This window comes from Drosophila santomea, chromosome 2R (assembly GCF_016746245.2).
Source record: "Drosophila santomea strain STO CAGO 1482 chromosome 2R, Prin_Dsan_1.1, whole genome shotgun sequence".
Taxonomy (NCBI): domain Eukaryota; kingdom Metazoa; phylum Arthropoda; class Insecta; order Diptera; family Drosophilidae; genus Drosophila; species Drosophila santomea.
Window position 1 is genome coordinate 22,132,515 of NC_053017.2, and position 18,084 is coordinate 22,150,598.

Here is an 18,084-nt window from a genome sequence, read left to right on the forward strand (position 1 = left end):
CAATCAGATTGCGGATTTGGCTCCCGCAGATGCAACCGGTTTCGGTCAAGCTGCGATTGCAATAGATTTCATTTGAATTTCTTGGCGCGCAACTAGCCAGTGCTGGAAAATGACTGGGACCGCACAGATTTTTGCCATTCAGAGGGAATCCCACGTGGTAGTGTCCGCGTATCCGTGTGCACTGCAATCCCTCCCAGAAACAACACGATGGCCAGCGACTCTGGCAGCGATTATGAGGTGGAGGCTTTCATCCAAGCCAAGCGGGTGCGGCGCACGGTCAACGACGACAGTGCGGATCTGTTGGGAAACTTCGATGACCAAAAGCGGAAGGAGATCTTTGAGGGCACGTATGTCGACAAGGAGGACGGACGGAATCCCAGTGACCCGGAGGATAGTAACAGCGAGGATGAGGCCAGGTCCGAAGACGAGGCAGCCGCGGAGGGCAGTGCTGCCTCCGGTGCTGAGGAAGAGGAATCCGTGGAAAATGGACTAATAACCAGTGACCAGCTGACTTCACTGCTTCGCGGCGCATCCAAAACCAACAGACACGTCCTGTACGTGACGAACCTGAACTTCGAAACCACAAAGGACGACCTGGAGCTGCACTTCAGCGCAGCAGGCACGGTCAAGTCCATCCGCATCCCCAAGAAGCGGCGAGGTGGCTTCGCCTTTGTGGAAATGGCCGACCTGAGCAGTTTCCAGAACGCCTTCCGACTGCACAACACAGAGCTGCAGGGCCGCAGCATCAAGGTGCAGATCTCCGAGGCGGGCAAGAAGAAGTCTGCCAACAAGAAGAACATCATCAAGCAGAAGAACCGGAAGCTGGCCGAGATGCGCAACGAGCAGAAGACCTTCACGAAAAGCGGCAAGTTCTACGACAAGGACCTGAAAAAGGAGAAGGCCAAGGAAATGCTGGCGCGAAAGCGGTGGCGCAAGAAGCCCGCACCCAGACCCACATAAATAGCATAAGTTCTTACAATGTAAGCCAATCTATGATTATTTAACAAAAATTAAAAGTTAACATTACCGGATAAGAAGCTTACTGTTCACTATTGCCAGCGCACAATATAGAAGTTGCGTTTGCCCACGCGCAGCAGTGAAATTCCGTTGCGCAGGATGTGCACGCCCGTAGTAAGCACTTCGGCGATGTTCTGCACCCGCTTTTGGTTAACGTAAAATCCGCCTGCGTTTATAATACGTACAGCATCGCCTAAAGAGCGTCCAAAATTCGTTTAGGCCACATTTCTTACAACACAAAGACAACTTACTCTCTGTGGGAAAGCACTTCGCCTTCATAGCCAGCTCCAGTATGGACATACCGGGCTCGGTCAGCAGGTTCACCATAGTGGCCCCCTGAAAGGTCTGCTGGATCTCGGGAAGGTTGAGCTCCGCTAAGCCCTCCACATTGCCTTTGTACAACGCATTGGTCACCCGTTCCGCCTGTTTCAGTCCACTTTCTGTGAATTAAAAACTTCTCAACCACCGATACGCAGAATGCACTGATATAGAGTACTACCTCCATGAACCAGCAGAGTCACGTCCTCAGCCAGCAGAGTTTGCGCCTTCCGCTTCTCGGGCTCCTTCGTGTGCTCCCGCATCAACTGCTCCACCTGTGGCAGCGGAATGAAGGTGAACAGCTTCAGGAGCTTTTCGACCTCGGAGTCCGGCATGCGCAGGAAGAACTGGTAGAGGGCGAACGGCGAGGTCTTGTTACCGTCCAGCCACACTGCGTTGCCCGCCGACTTGCCGAACTTATCACCCTCCTGCGTCGTGACCAGTGGCAGGGTGAGCCCAAAGACCTCTCGCTTCCGTTCTACGCGGCTAATGAGCTCGTGGCCAGTCATTAGATTGCCCGTCTGATCGGAGCCTCCCATTTGAAAGCAGCAGTTGTGGCGGCGCAGGAGGTGCAGCCAGTCGTAGGCCTGGAATATCTGGTAGGTGAACTCGGTGAAGCTCATCCCGTCCTCCGACTCCAGGCGTGACTGCACCGAGGATCTGGAGAGCATGGATCCCATGCGAAAGTGCCGTCCCATGTTGGCCACAAAGTCGATGAGCTGCAGGTCGGCGTACCAGTCGGCATTGTTGACAATTCTGCGGGAGATTAGAAGGAGATTCACACATCCTAATGTATGCTACACACTCACGTTAGGGGAGGCAGTGGGGATTTATGTTTCTTAGAGTCCCAGAGGCAGTTCTCGTGATTCTCGAACACCTGGCAAAGCTGTTGCTCGATGGCCTTCAGATTGGTCTCGATCACCGTCTCGCCCAGTTGGTTGCGCTCTGTCTTGCGTCCACTGGGGTCCCCGATCAGGCCAGTAGCTCCTCCTACGAGTGCAATGGGTCTGTGGCCGGCTCTTTGGCAGTGGATCAGGCCCATTATTACCAACAGGTTGCCCACGTGTAGGCTGTCGGCGGTGGGATCGAATCCTGCGTAGATGCTCTGTTGGCCGCTGGTGAATAGCTGTTTCATCCTGGGACTGTGGAGCAGCAGTTTTCATAGATGAAATGGGAATAGAAGATTCTTCTACTTGCATATGGCCCAGTACTTACGCCGCTGTGTCAGGAAATATGCCCTGAAAAAAGCCTCGATCTGTGAGCTCCAGGAGGTTCTTCTGCGCCAGGTGGCGATGGCTATGTCGGATTACATCCTGGAGCGGTTTCAGCAAACTCCGGCGCAGAGGCAACATTATGCAAAGCTCCTTAGAAATTTGAAATTTCTACATGGACTGGATTTGAGGTTGGAGCCATCAGCTGATCGGCGCGCGGTGAATGGCGAAATCTGGTTTGTTTTGATGGACGAACAGCTGGTTGTCGCTGCGAATGGCAGCAGCGGAGTCCAAACACAAAGGTTCCGCTTAGAGCAAACGCAGTTTTCCATGACAAGGGCCATATCATAGTCAGATCTAGAGATAATGCTGCTGAAAATACGCCACGCCCTGCTGGAGGTCACTAGTCCACCGGCCGCGAAGCAGTCCGGGATCATCATCAACAACGAAGTGATCATCAGTTCGGGAAGCATTCTGCAACCACATCTGGCATTGGACGGTGACGAGGACAAAGGAGCGCAGAACAAGGCCATTGTCTCCAGGCTGCAGCGGGGTCAACTGCTGGATGTCCAGAATGAGGAGCAGAAGGAGGGTGCGCGGATCCGCTCGCTACATTTCCAGGTCACCTTCGATCCGCAGCAACGACGCCCGAGGCCCAACACTGCATCTGGGTCGCGGCAACCACACATCCTCTCCCGCTTCACTGCCCATCCGCTGTACGTGTTCTGTGCCGACGAGGTAAGTCGCAACCTGCACCACATACTGCTCACCGCTGACTCCGGCGATGCGGGTGAGGTACTGCGCTCCAGCTTTGTGGTCTTGGGTTTACGAAAGCCCGAAAGGGAGGAGTCCTTCAAGCGCTTCCTCGCGCACATCGGCAACTACTTGCGACACCTGCAGCCCCTGCACACGTTGGACGACGTGCTGGTCATGTGTTCGCCCTTTGGCCTGGAGAACTTCTACAAGACCATCAGCATTGGAAAGGTATCCAACGTAATGGGACGCAGTGGCTGCTTGTTTGCCATTTCAAATGCTCTGCCACTGGGCTGTGAAGGCTCTGCTGTGTTCAACAACAAGCTGTAGGTGATGGTCACAAAGTAATAATAGTAATATACCAAGAATTTCCGTTCATCAGGCGGCTCGTTGGCATTGTGATATGCACCTCGTTCCAGCGCCATCAGGAAAACGTCAACCTGACACTGGCCGCGAACTTTGGCTACCTTTTACGCAACTTTATGGAAAAGCTCGGCATGTCCACTACAGCATTCCAGCTGAGTCGAGAGCCCTCGAGCTTCGCCTGTAAATAAGGACTGATTCCACGCTGATCTCCAAGTAATTACTTCTTTCCGTTCCAGGGGAGCGCACAATTGTGGTCATTGAGTCGGCTGGACAACAAGGAACAGGGACATTCATACGAGTTCACAATAAGCGCTTCATCCTCACCTGTGCACATGTGGTGGGACAGGTATGCAAGTATGGGTTGTTCTTTGCCTTGGTGCACTAAATTATTGTCTTTCCCGTAGAGCATTGAGACTGTTAATTGCCGTGCTGCTGATCGCGAGTTTCAGTCTGAGGTGATTTGGTGCAATCCGGACAGCGACAAGCCCTTCGACCTGGCGCTACTCACTGCTCCGCAGGATGTGCCGGATCGATGCTGCGTGCGACTGGCCAGAACTCCGGCCACCATCGGGCAAATGGTGTACAACGCCGGGTTTCCCTACTACGTTAACTTCAGCTTCAGGCACGACTTCAATCCTTCGATTTTTCAAGGCAGGATCATCAAGTGCGACACTGGTGCCATTATGTCCGATGGCAGCGTGCAGGCGGGTCAAAGTGGAGGACCCATGTTCGACCAGAACGGATGCATCCTAGGCGTCTGTGTGTCCAACATTAAATTAGACGACGTCGTCTACCCAAATATAAATACAGCCATTCCAATTTGTGATATCCGCAACACGTTGCAGCAGTTTGCGCGCACTAATGGTGAGCAGAGTGTTTAATCGATGGGTTGTGCCTTATCTCAATTCTTTGCAGACGTAAATGTGCTAAGCAATCTGGTAGCCAGTCCAGATGTACACCGCGTCTGGTCTCTGGAAATGCCGCCCATTCGCAGCAAACTCTGAGGGACTCGCGTAATTTTTTCATTGCTAACGTAACTGTAATTAGTGTTTTTATACATTATTGCCGGTTGGCTAATCTTTAAGCTTAAACAATACCATGTAGATTACAAATAAAAAAATATATTAATGGTTAGTTATTGTGCTTAGTTTTTATCCAAACAATCGTTAACATGACTCTGGAGCACGCTTAGGGTGTTAAAGGACTTTGAGCAGATGGGACATCTCAAAGTGGTATCCGAAGTCCGGGATGCAGCGCCTGTTGGATCGAGAACCTACAAAAACAAAAATGAGTATTGACATTTATAGAGTTTGAAATCTGCGTACTCTTACTGGTCTCTGCTCCTCCCGCAAACTGCTTCTGCTTGAACTTAGCGAGGAAGCGGTCGAGCTCGCCTTGCTTGCCTTGTGGGACTCAGCCAGAGCTTCGATTAGCTCCTGGTTCCTCCTTTGCAGAGCTCGCAGATCCAAAAGGTACTGATCTTTCTCGCCGGCATTTTTCTCGCGATCTGCCCGCTCCATTTCGAAGTCCTTGCGGTAGATATCGTTTTGGGTCTGTAGATGTTCGATCACCTCCTGCTTCTGGATGTCCTTCGCTTTCAGCTCGTTAATATCCCGGTGCATTTTCTGCATCAGCTCCTGGGCGCTCGCCAAGGTAACCTTTAAGCAGTCGATCTCCTCAATATAGGTTTTTTTCTGCAATTCGAGGTGTTATAGTTATATAGAAACATCGCGTAGCAGTATACAAACACAAACCATTTCAGTGACCTCCAGGTTTTCAGCTAAGAGTTTAGAGAGCTGGCGCTGAAGGTCCCGCACCTGGCGATCGTGCTCGTCCCTTTGCACATAGTTCAAGGCCATGCTCGGGTCAGGTTCCTTTTGGGATCCGTCCTCAGGTACGAACTCAAACGAGTGCTGGAATATCAAAGCACAAAGAGCAGAGATTATTTTAGCAAAATACTGCGCAGTTTATAGTGTTGACAGTAGTGCGTACAAGCCTTTACCCAAGTATTTCTCCTATCGCTTGGTGCAAGGGGCAACTGGTCGACCTACATACATACCATTTTTAGCTGCTGCAGCTTGTCAATCTCCACCCGCATATTGTCGATCAGTGACTGTTTCCCAGATACACTCTGACGAAGCTCATCCTGCTCTTTTTGGCTGATGGACTGCACCACTTCAATCTGCTCAATTTTCGTCTCAAGGTCCTCCTTCAGCTTTTGATTTTCCTCGCGAAGAGCCTCGACCTGCACTTGACACTCTTTTAACTGCTCCTTGTACTGCTGTTCCCGATCGGCGGCTTCTTGACGCCATTGTTGAGTCAGTTTGTGGTAATTCAGCATGGTTTGGTTCACCTTGTCAAGTGTGCCTGGCCGGAGAATAGTGGATTATTGCTTGTTACTACTATACGGGAAAAGAAAACTCACTCTTCAGAGCAAGGTACTCGGTCATCATGTTCTGGAGCTTCACTACATCCTCTGCGGAAGCCTGCAGCGAGCAGAGGCTGGGAAACTGCGAGTAAACACTGTTCTGTGGATGGATTTAGATGTTAGATTTTGATGAATCAAGCGAGGAGTAATCAAAGTCTTACCTTCAGGACATCGGATTGAACTTCACCCATGATGAAGCTGGTCGCCAGGGACTGGTGCTGAGATGATTCAGAGTCCAGCGATATGTGCTGCTGTTGCGATGCACTCATGCTGACTGGAGTACTGTTTACTGTTGGTGGCTGGGTGCTCGTAGAGGCAACGGGTTCCTTCGCCTCCTGCACATCATCAAAACCGTCGGACACCAAGGAACCATCCGGAACGAGCGAGGAGTACGGCGAGCTACCCAAAATGACGAACGAATCCTCCTCCGACATGTCGCCGTTGTCGCGGTAACACTGACTGGTTTTAATCATCAGATACGACTCCGATCCCAGGTTACTCAGGGGATTCCCCTTTTTCTAAACCCAAAAAGCAGCGTATTTGCCTAATCGATAAATTCCGCAGCACGGATTTCGAAACGCCAACTGTTTTTGAAATCTTGCGTGCAAATCTGAAACAAACGCACACACACGTTAGTTGCAAGGATATATGTATGTATGCTAAATATATGAGATTAAGAACAGTGATTCATTTACAGTGGGAACTACCTTGCCGCGTTGCAATGTTTATACACTCTTTGGTAATGAGTATTCCATTTATAGCTTATCAGTAGTAGTACCTCCTACCTTATCTCTCTTTGCTTTGCCAACAGATTCGTGGAAAATACAATTTTTCTGCGAAATAATATTTACCTTTTGCTATTTTACCATAACATCTGGGACCAGTGTGACCGCAGACTTTCCAGACGTACCGTTTCTTTGATAGTGATTACAATATGAAATCGGAATCGATATCGACAGTCGGCGGACTCGCTTATCGGAATTCAAAAGTAGCTAATTTCAATAAGCCAGATTACACGCCTTAAACTCGCGCTAATGAAGGTGCATGCACTGCCAGGTCCGGCATTTAAGCCCAGTGACGTGCATCCCAATTTATCTTCCTTTGTTGCACGGCCGAGATTAATGGGCGCGTCCTAAAGGCCTGAGCCAGACAAACCAGTTGCCAGCGAAATTACACCGAAATGTAATTGCCAAATCTCGCAAATTCTAATGGCCGGCCCATTTGGTGGCCTGGCAGTGCGTTCTGAACCCGCCAAACCGGATTCAGTACCTCCATTGTTCGGCCTCAACTCTGTGGATGTGGGTTAATAAGGCTTTCGCGTGTTTAATATAGGTATGAGTGGAACTCGCGACAAGGAACTGGTGGCTGGCCGAGATGCGACTTTCGCATTACCATAATCAACCGGTTACTGGCTATGTGCAGAGACCCCATCTCCATCCCCATTTCCATGCCATTCCATCCGCACATTTTAGAATTCATACGTTCGTAACAATGATAATCATCATGCGGTTTATTACTCGAGAATCTCTATTTGATCTTACGGCTAATGCACGCGAATAAATAAAATTAAAAAAACTTAAACGAATACGATACGAAATTCCATTAAAGCTCAAGTGCATTCAAGAAAACTCCTCAAACGGCTACAACTAGAAGGCTCATTCGTTCACTCTCGCACTCTACGATGCAGGATGACCTCCTGATCTCCTCTATCACATTCACACAAGGACTTAGGTCTAGGTCTGCGGATCCTCCGGCTCTCCGGGATCTTACGCCTGCTGCTGGCGGAACAGACGCCTTTGCGTCTGGTGGGGTGGCTGGAGGTCGCTCTGCAGGATGGAGGCGAAGTGCTGCTGCTTCAAGGCGCTGATGGTGGCGATCTTGCGATGCCTGTTGGGCTGGGCGGCGGCCAGACCAAGGCGGAAGTAGGGCAGGTCCTCGTCACGTGGCAGTGGCATCCTCTTGTCCTCCTCCACCGGGGAGCCATCGGGTCGTACGCGGATCACCAGAGGTCCGGTGAGGAATCTCTTGGGCGGCTCTGAAGTCAGGGCGGCGGCCACTGGCAGCTCACTGCTGGACTGGGGCCCGTAGCCGTAGGCCATGTCCATATCCATGGCGTACTTGTGCTCCTGCTCGCCACTCTCGAAGATTGGATTGGTGGCGGAGCCGGAACCAGAGCTCTGCATGACATGAGATGCTCCGTGCGGAAGTTGCTGGCGCGTTAGGATGATCAGCGAGGAAGCGGGCGGAGTGGGCAAGGGCTGCTGGAGCGGCTGCCTCGTGGTCACCAGGCTGGCTCCGCTCGGATGGTCCCGCATAATCGATAACCAGACTGCGGAAGAAAAGAGCGGTCAGATCGACATCGAGATTGAGAGCTCACGTCGAGCACGTCGCGACTGCGCACTGCGGAAGTTCTGACGCGGAAATCGATCAGTCTCCCTCCCACGCAGATAGGGGCACTTACTCAGCTCGTTGGCATCGCGCTGATACGGATCTAGTGCCTCCAGCTGGGCGTCGGAGAGCGTCTGCAGCTTGGCGGACCCGTAGCCGAGCAGATTGTGCTTGCACTGGTTCACTGGAAGACCTCCGACGGCGGCTGTTGACTTGCAGTGCACGCTAACCAATTGGGCGAATGTTGAGTACAGGTGGGACATCTGCAGAGAGCAAAATCGGGGGTTACTTTGGGGGCAATTTGTATTATTAAATCAAGTACTACAATTAGAAAGCAGCTTAGCAACTCTCTGTTCAGAAACCGAGTATGGTATTGATTGAGAGCATAGGTGATATTAGTTTCCAAAAAAACTTGCAGACTTAGACTGTTGATTTCTTAGATTTTATTAGCAACGACGAGCTGAAAAGAAAGTTTGAAGTATTCATATTCCGCCTCGCCGATGAGACCAGGTCTCGTGGGTGTCGCAGGGCAGAGGTGGAGCTGCTTGTGCCCCATAATGGGGAGGTTTCGCAAGGTGCGTGTGTGTCAGCCGGGAGATGATTGCACTTTCGTTGCACAAACGAAATGCATTTCGACAGCGCGGCTGCGAGTTGAGCAACTGCCTCCCAGGGCGCGATTGGATGGCTGGCATCTGGTATGTGTGCCCCAGTTCGGATGGGCTGGCTATGGGTACGGGTATGGGTATGGGTATGGGTTTACGGTTCAGCGACCAAAGCAGCAGCTCATTGTCTATTCTCCGTGGCCAGCGAAGCGTTGAATGGACTTTTAATTAGCGCCGAATGTTCTACTGCGGTGACACATCTGCATCTGTGGTTTGGGTATTTCTCTGGTCGCCGGTGACGTCAAGTGGATCGCCTCTGCTCCTATGCTAATTCGGTGGCCATAAAGAGCAGAAACTCCCCGAAAGATCCGAAAGTTCCGAATCCGGCATCGATCACGATTTAGCACCCCTGCTCGGCAGACAGAAAAACAAACGAAGAGTGGAAGAGCAAACAGCAGAACAAAGAGCTATGTGGGGAACTGGGTTACTTCAGTTGGGGATCCAGTATCGGGTCCGTAGCCTCCTTCTAGAAATATATACCCTTGATCTGCTTCAAAATCCAGCAAGAGCTTCATTTGCATTGGCTCTGCTTTGGGTTTTACAATTCTACGCCGTTTGCATAATGCATTGCATGGATCGGATCGACTTGGATCGGTTTGGATCGCTTGGAGGGGCCAAAGTTGGCGGGTTGGTGGGTTGGTGGGTTGGCTCACATTACCAATTACCGTTACCCACTCGGTGGGGCCACACAAACGTGTGCAAACTGCGAAATGCAGTGGATACCATCGCACCACCTCCTCAGCACCCCTCCGTGTGTGCTTTTGCCCAAATATTTGAGTGGGCAGCGATTAACCTAACAAATGGGTTCCTTTGTGTCCAGCCCACCGCCAGTGGAAGCCAGTGAAAGCCTGCGTCAGAAGCGCGTTATCTGATTGGAATAACTCTGGCCGGATTTTATGGTCCAGGCCCTGGCACAATTAAATAATTAGCCAGTCGAAATTGAAAATTCAGCAAAACAGCAATTTATTTATAACTTGGCGTGCAAATATTCCAAAAGCCTTTGCGGGAGTTGTCAAAGTCACGTACTTAATGCGCTTATATAATATACGCTCGTTTTTATTAAGATATGTTGATTCGAGATCGTCGGGGACAGGTTGTAATTCATTAGCCTTCCAGCGAAGTGAGGGGATGTCAGTCCCCTGCACTTGCACTCTCCGAAAGCCAGCGTCTAGCCTATAGACACACTGATCTTAACCCGAGCTATCTATATGTGATCTCATGCTTCCTTGTGGGTATGGGCAGTACTCCATCCCAGAGATGGCCAAAAGCTGTCTCGTGGGTCTGGCACATACCACAGGCCATATGCCATCCCCAGCGGATTGGCGGTCAATAACCTGTTGATATGCGCAGGTTACATTATGAAACATCGAAGTTGGCAACCGAAGAAACCAACAAAAAGACAGCCACGAAAATGAAACATTTCATAACAGACAAAATAAAAAGCCAAGAGACGAGGTAATGACTCCGGTTCGATCGGCTATTCGATGGGCAAGGGTTCCATTACTACACATGTTGGTGATCCCAGCCCCAGCATATTTTACGTAAAAACAAAACGGTAATGCGAACATAACTTATTTATTGGGGCCCGAACCGCAAACCGGCCAAACGCGTTTGCACCCATGAAAACATAAGGGCAACAACAAATTGTTGAGCTCTTGTTTATTTTTGCAATCGAAAATCGAAAGCGCTCAAATAGTCGGGAGCGGGGTAAAGTCACCTCGAAAAGCAGGAAGCTGAAGCATCTTCTATAAATACACCTAAAAGTGATCGTTCCGAGGCGAATCTGGTTAGAAATTTACATGAAGTGCAAAAAGAGGATTATCGAGTATTGAGCATTGAGTGTCGAGTATCATCCCACAAAACTGCGTCGCTGCCTTTCAGCGTTTCGGCAACTAATTGCCTTTTAGAAATTATTTTCCCATTTCGAGAGACTCGTGTGGGGTGCCGGATGCGGCTTTCAATCACTTCTGGGCGGGATCGGATGGGGTCTATTGTCTCGATCCGCGGATTTAAGGCGCAGTTCGCGTGCTTAGCGGTCAGAAAAGCAGAAAAGCAGAGATTGATGCGCTGGCAGCAGGCAGCACAAAGATCTAATGACTGCCAAATCGCTACATATGCGAGTATACATATAAATTAAGTCCGGCGGCTAATTAATGAGCGGACCACTTTGGCGGAGTTCATTAACCAAAAAACACCAAATAAACAAAAACAGCGGAGAAAATTGCCGCAACGTTGTCACGCTTTGTTGCACAAACATTTGTGCAGAAAAGTGAAAAGCTTTTAGCCATTATTAAGTTTTTCCCCAGCTCGCTGGCAATTTGCGGCACTTGCGAATGTAAATTGAAACTGTTGTTCCTCATAAATGAAAATTAATGTTTGCTCCACGCTCGACCGGACTCTACTGTCTCGGTGGTTTTGGGGGATTGGCTGACTAATCGCGCGGTTAGATCCCAGGCGGCATAACCTTTTCGCTTCATCAGTTGTGAAACCAGCTGGCTGATGTTTTGGCCAACACCAGCTAGCGGATTCCCCTCGAACGCTCTCGAAGTCAAGTGGCTGCCCAGCCGGTGCTGCCCACTGATCCGGTATTTCCAGGCCTGGCCCCACTGTACCACACCGCACAATCCTCGCCAGACGCGGCGCTGATAAGGCCCAATGTCAAGACCGCACTCCGCAGGCGTCTATTTATGCCAAGGACCGTTCTTCTTCAGCTTTCGGCTCGAGTATTTGTTGTGCCATGTTGGTGTTGGTTACGATGCCAATCGCGGTACAGTTATGCAAATGAGCAGCGAATACCGCTCACTGACAATGAACGGCGTCTTGTCAACCATTCATATTCATGCTGATGCTCGTATTCATATTCATTCCTTTGCTGTTTTGTCTTCGACGGACTGAAAAGTGCGGAGAGAAACCCAAAAACAGAAGCGCGCAGAGCGCCGTTAATATGCGAACTCATTGAAGTTATCAAAACACCATATCAATATCAATATCGCTATTATTAACGAGCATGCTCTGCTGATCAAGTATTCAGCGCTGCGCTAGATTCGACAGGTTGGAGCGAGCTCAATAGACTCAACTCGACAGATGCGCAATGCCAAGGACAATGGCCGTGTGTAAGTGCAAGTGTAAGTGTACATAAGTGGAGTAAACGAGGCGTATGCGCAACGTGCACCTGGCGCACGCGGCGTATGCGCAATGTGCATTTTCGCTTACCTTCTCGTTGCGGGTCAGGAACTCCCAGATGGGAATGGCCGATGACGAGCCGATCTGCAAGTGGAAGGCGCCCAGCAGGCAGCAGGCCAAGATTACTTTCGCCGCAGTCGTCATAGTGGCGTTGCTGTTTTTGATGTTGCGTACTCCGCACTTCACGGAGAGTTCAGGGGATTCGGGCCGAGTGATCCGTGATCCGTGATATGTGGTCCGAGTTTCGTGGGTCAATTGCTCGCTTTGGTTGTGTAACCTTTGTGCGGCGACTTTCTTTTTTTTAGGGCCCAAAAAAAAGCGCTTTTGTGGCCTTTTGATGGATTATCACTCGGTTTCGGTTTCGGTTTAGGCTGCTAGCCAAGTGGCTTTCTTCTGTCCGACGCACTTAATTGAATTAGCCAAACAACGAGCGTGGCCAATTCGTATTATCGCTGTTTTTGGGTGTACGTGTGTCTCAGCTTGAAACGCAAAAGCTTGTTTCACACATTGGTTTCTCGGCAAGATGGGGGAGTCGGCTTAGGGAGAGGGAGGGGCGCCCACCGAACACCGATCAGTCGATCACGAAAACGGCGAATTCCAAGCGAAACGGAAACGGAGCGAGCACTTCAGCACTTCAGCACTATGGCATATAACTATGTCGAGCAACCGAGCGCGGCGATGTCTGTGAGTCGTCTTCGGACGGCGCTGGCGCTCCACACGTATTTAAGCTCTGAGATCGGAGATCGGCTTTGGCGGCGGGAGAGCGGATCGCGGAGAGCGGAGAGAGAGAGAGCGATTGCGCGGCGGAGCGAAAGCAACAGGGAGCGAAAGCGAGCGGGAGAGCGGCAGTGGGCGGGGAGCACCCAAAAAAAAACAGGGGCGCGCCATTGCAGATTTGGGACCTCAAAGAGGGGGACCCTAATGCAATGGATTCTCATGCTGATAGTTCCTCTAGGTCCTTCGAGTCGGGTATCTTGGCACTACTCCCGATCCCCCTCACATTTCTCGCGCCTAAGCCGCTGTTCGCCACCAGCAAACGTGTTCTACGCTTGCACTGGAAATAGAAATTAAAAGCCAAAGTAAACAATCAAAAAGGCCAGAAACAATAACAACCAGCTCTGAGTCGAACATCAGCGAGGCATTGCAAAAATTTCAAAGTCAAGTTTGCGTCGTCATCGCGTCTGAGTCCGAGACTCCGATCAAGCCGGGCTGGTAATTGAAATGGTTGATGAGCCGCGCGATTACTCGCTCCATTGTGGCCAGTATTCTGGTCAGCATACTTAACAGCAGCACGCTAATTAAACAAAATAAAGACATTAGATTCCAAAATGCCACGGCGCCATGATCTTGTTTGGGAATTCAATTCGCGGCCAGATCGCCTAATTCAATTATGAGGTAAAAGTCGGTAAAAGGTAGCAGAAGAATGCGATGGAATCGCTGGAAATTCCTAACATCACGGGCCCCATAAATTTGATAAGCCCGCGTTCGCTCCGTTGAGTCATCCGCCCCCCATCTCCGCCGAGAAGAGATCGCTGGGTTGTTGACTCGTCAGATTGCGATGCAGAGTGGAGTGGACCTGGTCAAAGAAGCGCCGTTAATGCGCTGCTCCCATTCGATTCCTTCCGGGAATGCGATAAAGAAAGGCTCCGCTTCAGCGACTTTCTCTTGCCAGCCCCAACACGCGGATTTTGTTGATTATTTCGCATTTATGTACTTATGGGAAAGCATTCTAATGAAGACTAGAGCTACTAAGTTGTATAGTTTATAGGCTTAAATAAATACTCAATCCATAGATAGATTTCTAGGTTCCGGATATATCAATATTTTAAATACTTCAGATTGATACTTCACCTCTCACAGGGTGTTGTACTTGAGGAAGTTGCGATCGTAGCGATTTCCCCCGCCGTACAGTTCCTGATCCTCGTTGTTCTTGTACATCATGAAGTCCGGGTTCTGGTCGTCGCCGAAGATGGGAACGAAGCTGCCGAAGCTGAGAGTCTGCTTGAGGTGCCGGTCCGGACGGCGGCCCAGCTGGATAACCTTGCTGTAAAGATCCGCATCCACCTGGAGGGCACGGTCGAAGTCCTTCCAGTGGACGAACTTCACCTGCTCGCTGGGAATAGCGTTGTTGTCGAGCAGCTCAAGCAGCGTGTTCGAGTTGACGGGCTGCACCACGTTAAGTTCCTGCTCCTTCGTCGCGGATTCTCCTGCGGGCAGGCGCCGCTTGCTGGGACTCGTATCCAGATCCCATAGCCAGGCCAGCAGAGGAGTCACAGAGCTCTGGAAATCGTTCAAGGTTTACTAAGATCCTTTAAGAGTCCCTTGCTTGTACTCACGTGTTCACTTCGTCCTATGCGAGGAATGGTCTTCAGGTTCTTGAGGGAAAAGTTCTCCCCTCGCTTGCCCAGCCGCGGCACGTTCTTGGTGATCTTTAGGAAGAATCCTGGACTGCTGTCATCCGCCTGGCCGATGGCCACAATAGCCACCAAGAGCGAAGCAGACAGGACTGTTATGAATCTCATGCTGATGCGACTGAAGCTTCACCTGACTCCTGCTCCACAATTGGAGGCCTTTATATACCGAGATCCACCCTCATTTTAGTGGCAGAGAAATGCGGGCGACTCCAGGAATTAGCATTATCGATCGGTAAGTGCGCAACAGATAAAACTGAACTAACCTGACCTAAATGCCTGGCGATAATTAACTGCTTTCCTACATATTACTTTTCTTTTGCAAAAGAGCTTATACTACTTGTTGAAGATTATAAGTAGTTTAATTAATTTCTTAAACAAAGCATTACCAACTAAATAATTCGGAACATCCTTAATTCAAATACTAAATAAACAGAACGCGGCTGTCTGATCCTCAGCTAAATCAGTGAGCTCTGCGCCCACTGGGCTACCTCTGTGGGAAGGGCCTGGTATCGCTGCACAGAGTGCTGAATCTGGCCGTAAGTCAGCGCCAGCTTATGCATCTCAAACTCTTTCTGCACCTTGCCCACGCCCCCGCCAGCTCCACCGGAGAGCGGCATAATGAGCTCTGCGATGCGTAAGTGCTCGAAGGCCTTCAGAACAATGGACCGCTCCACGGCCTGCATGGTGGTGGACACTTTGGCAAACTTGGAGAAGCGCGCGTAGATGATCTCGAAGTTGAAAGGGTCGCGATCGTAAATCTCCGAATGGTGCTTGATGGCGATGATCAGGCACAGCTCCAGGACTGAGAGCCCGCAGAGCAGTTCTATCTTGTCGTCGCTCTCGAACTGCGATCCCACGGCAGCCATCTTTTCGGCTGTGATGTGGGGAGACTGCGGTCGGAGATGTGCCACCAGGCGGAATAGGAAGTTCTTCAGATAGGCCTCGCTGATGTCAAAGTCATAGAGCGTTTGCAGAGTGCTTCTTGCCTGCTGAGTGGCCAACACTTTGCCTACCTGTTTGTTCCAGGTCTCGCGTACTTTGGGCGGGAAGCCGTACTCCCCGGGGTCGAAGTGGTTGCGGGAGAAGTGAAGTGCCTCCGAGTGGATATTTTGTAGACTATAGATTCGCTCCGCCGCCAGCAAAAGTGAATTGCCGCTCGGAAGGGACAGCAGCTCCTTGCACAGGCCAACGTACTCCTCAAAGCGCTGCGAGCTGGGAAAAAGAAAGACCTGCCGGTGCGAGAAGCGCGACTTGACCCGCTTCTCCAGCAGCTCGATCACGTCCAGCCGACAGGTAACGCCAAGCACGCAGATGGGCGCCTGGGCCGACTGGGAGACGTCGAAGAGGTTGTAGAGCAGTGTCTGGTTGTGGTGGGCACAGAAGAGGTCGAACTCCTCGAGGATAAAGACCACGCTCTTGGAGTGCTTGCCGCCCGCCTTGAGGCACTGCAGCAGGAAGGCGAGGTTCTCGGCGAACGACCCGAACACTTTGCCGTCTGCGGCGTTCTCCAGCTGCATCTGCACGGTGATGGACTTCAGGGCCACTCGGTCGTCCGTGTGCAGGTTACCATCCAGGTGGACGACCAGAGTGTTTTCCGCGAACGCTTTATTGGGCAGCACATCCGCCAGCACGGCGTTGATGAGCTGGGAAATTTGAAAGTACGGATTACTGGATGGGTTTACGGGTAAGTGCTGCTCTCATACCGTTGTCTTGCCGGATCCCCGCGGCCCAATGAGCAGCAAGGAGTTGGATTCCCCCATTTCAGCGGTGCGCTGCAGCAAGAGGCGCACATTGGAGCGCTCTTCTGCGTAGCCCCTCAAGGTGGTGTAGTCCCGCTGCAGGCGCTCCTTAAGGAAGCGCCTGATGCTCACTAGTTCTTTATCCGCCTCCGGCATTTGCGAATTAGAATTCCTCGGTTTATTAGTTCAAAAGGACGCACAGTTTGGATTTCCGCCAGTAAATAAATCGCGCCAAAAAAACGTAAACAATGTATTAGGGATGGAACAAAAGTCGATATTTAGTTTTGCTTACTGTACAGTGGTTTGGAACACTGATACTACTTAGTCTTGTCCCGAACCGGGGAAGAGCAGACAAGCGAACCAATCCGTGACACAAACCAACACGATCTAATTTCAACGGCTTTAGCACATTTTGAAAAATCAGCTTTTCAGTTCGTACAAAATCGACATCCATTAATAAGAAAGTAACTCTATAACAAATAATCAATTATTACTATAAATAAATTTTCAAAAATCAACAAATTTCCTTATTACGTTCTGAGGAATGCTTTTATTCGGAATACCACGTACCTTATATGTTCATTAAACTGTATATTAAGCACTCAATGGCTTGTCAGCGTTTGTTAAACATCGGTTGGCAATTATAAAAACAGCAATGAACCGAGTAATTACAATTAATACCTTTTAAATATTTCAGCTTTTGGCACTCTTTATTTTAGTGATTGTGATGCAGTCGTTTTTCAGAATGAGCGCATTGTGGATTTTCCTGTTGATTTCCATGGCTCCGATGGCAGTAAGAATCGAATGCATATGTCTTCTTGGAGGCACAATTCTATAGAATAATTGGTATTCAAAGATCCGAGGACACTTCGAGTTCAACAATGCAATCTGCCTCGTGCGCGACAGGATGTTCATGGACTATGAGTACTGCTACTTGAAGTCCGAAAATCGCACCTACAAGTACCTCTCGCTAAAGACCAAGATGTACCACCTGCCCATCGACAACTGCCAGGTAAGAGGATAGAACTCTGTCGGTCTCACACCACTCGACACTCTTCCAGACCAGGTTCCAGCTGAGGATGCGGGAGAACAGCCGGATCCCGTACAACTTTGATTTCAAGGTGGACTCCTGCAAGTTCCTCCGGGAGCGCAAGCACGCGATCGCCAACTGGGTCTACCAGGCCTTCGCCGGCTACTCGAACATAAACCACACCTGTCCCTACGACGTAAGTGAGTGCTGGCATGTCCTGCGGCTTAACCTCCGCCTTTGGCCTCCTCCATCCGCAGCATGACATCGTGGTCGACAAGCTGCCCGTGCAGCACCTGAACAAGATGGTCCAGTCGTTCATCCCCGATGGGAGATACGTGATGAACACCACCTGGCTGGTGGCGGGCATTCCGCGCTCCGATGTCGTCCTATACTTCACCAAAAGCTAAACAGTCAGTTCAGAAGTCTTCCAAAAAGTTATTTCCAAACTCTACCAAAATGGGTTTGGTAGTGGATCGGGGTCACCAGGACCAGTATCAACATAGTGAGTCTCAACGAATATCAGAAGTTGTATTTGCCACATAACTGAGATTTACGAAAATAAATATAGTGTAGTG

General features: G+C 50.3%; 8 protein-coding genes across 10 annotated transcripts; 3 read left to right on the forward strand and 5 right to left on the reverse strand.

Moving 5' to 3' along the window:
- Positions 1 to 187: 187 nt before the first annotated feature.
- Positions 188 to 1,034, forward strand: LOC120444764 (uncharacterized RNA-binding protein C365.04c). The gene has a single exon (XM_039624694.2). It carries the CDS (start codon positions 208 to 210, stop codon positions 958 to 960), a length of 753 nt encoding a protein of 250 aa, XP_039480628.1. The 5' UTR covers positions 188 to 207; the 3' UTR covers positions 961 to 1,034.
- On the reverse strand, positions 974 to 2,716 carry LOC120444762 (tyrosine--tRNA ligase, mitochondrial). Its single transcript, XM_039624691.2, has 5 exons — positions 2,551 to 2,716; positions 2,145 to 2,477; positions 1,517 to 2,091; positions 1,269 to 1,457; positions 974 to 1,210 (listed from the first exon to the last, which is right to left on the reverse strand). The coding sequence occupies exons 1-5, from the start codon at positions 2,685 to 2,687 to the stop codon at positions 1,050 to 1,052; spliced, it is 1,395 nt and encodes a 464-aa protein (XP_039480625.1). The 5' UTR covers positions 2,688 to 2,716; the 3' UTR covers positions 974 to 1,049.
- Positions 2,717 to 2,898: 182 nt separating this feature from the next.
- Positions 2,899 to 4,722, forward strand: LOC120444761. The gene is made up of 5 exons (XM_039624690.2): positions 2,899 to 3,625; positions 3,682 to 3,845; positions 3,902 to 4,011; positions 4,070 to 4,529; positions 4,581 to 4,722. The coding sequence occupies exons 1-5, from the start codon at positions 2,913 to 2,915 to the stop codon at positions 4,667 to 4,669; spliced, it is 1,536 nt and encodes a 511-aa protein (XP_039480624.1). The 5' UTR covers positions 2,899 to 2,912; the 3' UTR covers positions 4,670 to 4,722.
- Positions 4,723 to 4,766: 44 nt separating this feature from the next.
- LOC120444763 (NF-kappa-B essential modulator) lies at positions 4,767 to 7,005 on the reverse strand. 2 transcript variants are annotated; one of them, XM_039624692.2, is made up of 7 exons: positions 6,945 to 7,005; positions 6,255 to 6,703; positions 6,091 to 6,193; positions 5,725 to 6,032; positions 5,420 to 5,578; positions 4,991 to 5,359; positions 4,767 to 4,938 (listed from the first exon to the last, which is right to left on the reverse strand). In XM_039624692.2, the coding sequence occupies exons 2-7, from the start codon at positions 6,564 to 6,566 to the stop codon at positions 4,810 to 4,812; spliced, it is 1,380 nt and encodes a 459-aa protein (XP_039480626.1). In that variant the 5' UTR covers positions 6,567 to 6,703; positions 6,945 to 7,005; the 3' UTR covers positions 4,767 to 4,809. The 2 variants fall into 2 exon arrangements, with proteins under 2 accessions (XP_039480626.1, XP_039480627.1); XM_039624693.2 differs by lacking the exon at positions 6,945 to 7,005 and having other exon boundaries at positions 4,997 to 5,359.
- A 717-nt stretch (positions 7,006 to 7,722) lies between these two features.
- LOC120445166 (rhythmically expressed gene 5 protein) lies at positions 7,723 to 14,303 on the reverse strand. 2 transcript variants are annotated; one of them, XM_039625345.2, is made up of 3 exons: positions 14,178 to 14,303; positions 8,555 to 8,744; positions 7,723 to 8,422 (listed from the first exon to the last, which is right to left on the reverse strand). In XM_039625345.2, exons 2-3 carry the CDS (start codon positions 8,742 to 8,744, stop codon positions 7,860 to 7,862), a joined length of 753 nt encoding a protein of 250 aa, XP_039481279.1. In that variant the 5' UTR covers positions 14,178 to 14,303; the 3' UTR covers positions 7,723 to 7,859. The 2 variants fall into 2 exon arrangements, with proteins under 2 accessions (XP_039481279.1, XP_039481278.1); XM_039625344.2 differs by lacking the exon at positions 14,178 to 14,303 and adding an exon at positions 12,357 to 13,030.
- Positions 14,181 to 14,930, reverse strand: LOC120445167. The gene is made up of 2 exons (XM_039625346.2): positions 14,663 to 14,930; positions 14,181 to 14,606 (listed from the first exon to the last, which is right to left on the reverse strand). The coding sequence occupies exons 1-2, from the start codon at positions 14,846 to 14,848 to the stop codon at positions 14,181 to 14,183; spliced, it is 612 nt and encodes a 203-aa protein (XP_039481280.1). The 5' UTR covers positions 14,849 to 14,930.
- A 150-nt stretch (positions 14,931 to 15,080) lies between these two features.
- On the reverse strand, positions 15,081 to 16,732 carry LOC120445165 (origin recognition complex subunit 4). Its single transcript, XM_039625343.2, has 2 exons — positions 16,444 to 16,732; positions 15,081 to 16,383 (listed from the first exon to the last, which is right to left on the reverse strand). The coding sequence occupies exons 1-2, from the start codon at positions 16,633 to 16,635 to the stop codon at positions 15,196 to 15,198; spliced, it is 1,380 nt and encodes a 459-aa protein (XP_039481277.1). The 5' UTR covers positions 16,636 to 16,732; the 3' UTR covers positions 15,081 to 15,195.
- A 402-nt stretch (positions 16,733 to 17,134) lies between these two features.
- Positions 17,135 to 18,077, forward strand: LOC120444952. Its single transcript, XM_039624957.1, has 4 exons — positions 17,135 to 17,143; positions 17,318 to 17,491; positions 17,541 to 17,705; positions 17,767 to 18,077. Exons 1-4 carry the CDS (start codon positions 17,135 to 17,137, stop codon positions 17,914 to 17,916), a joined length of 498 nt encoding a protein of 165 aa, XP_039480891.1. The 3' UTR covers positions 17,917 to 18,077.
- The last annotated feature ends 7 nt before the right edge of the window (positions 18,078 to 18,084 follow it).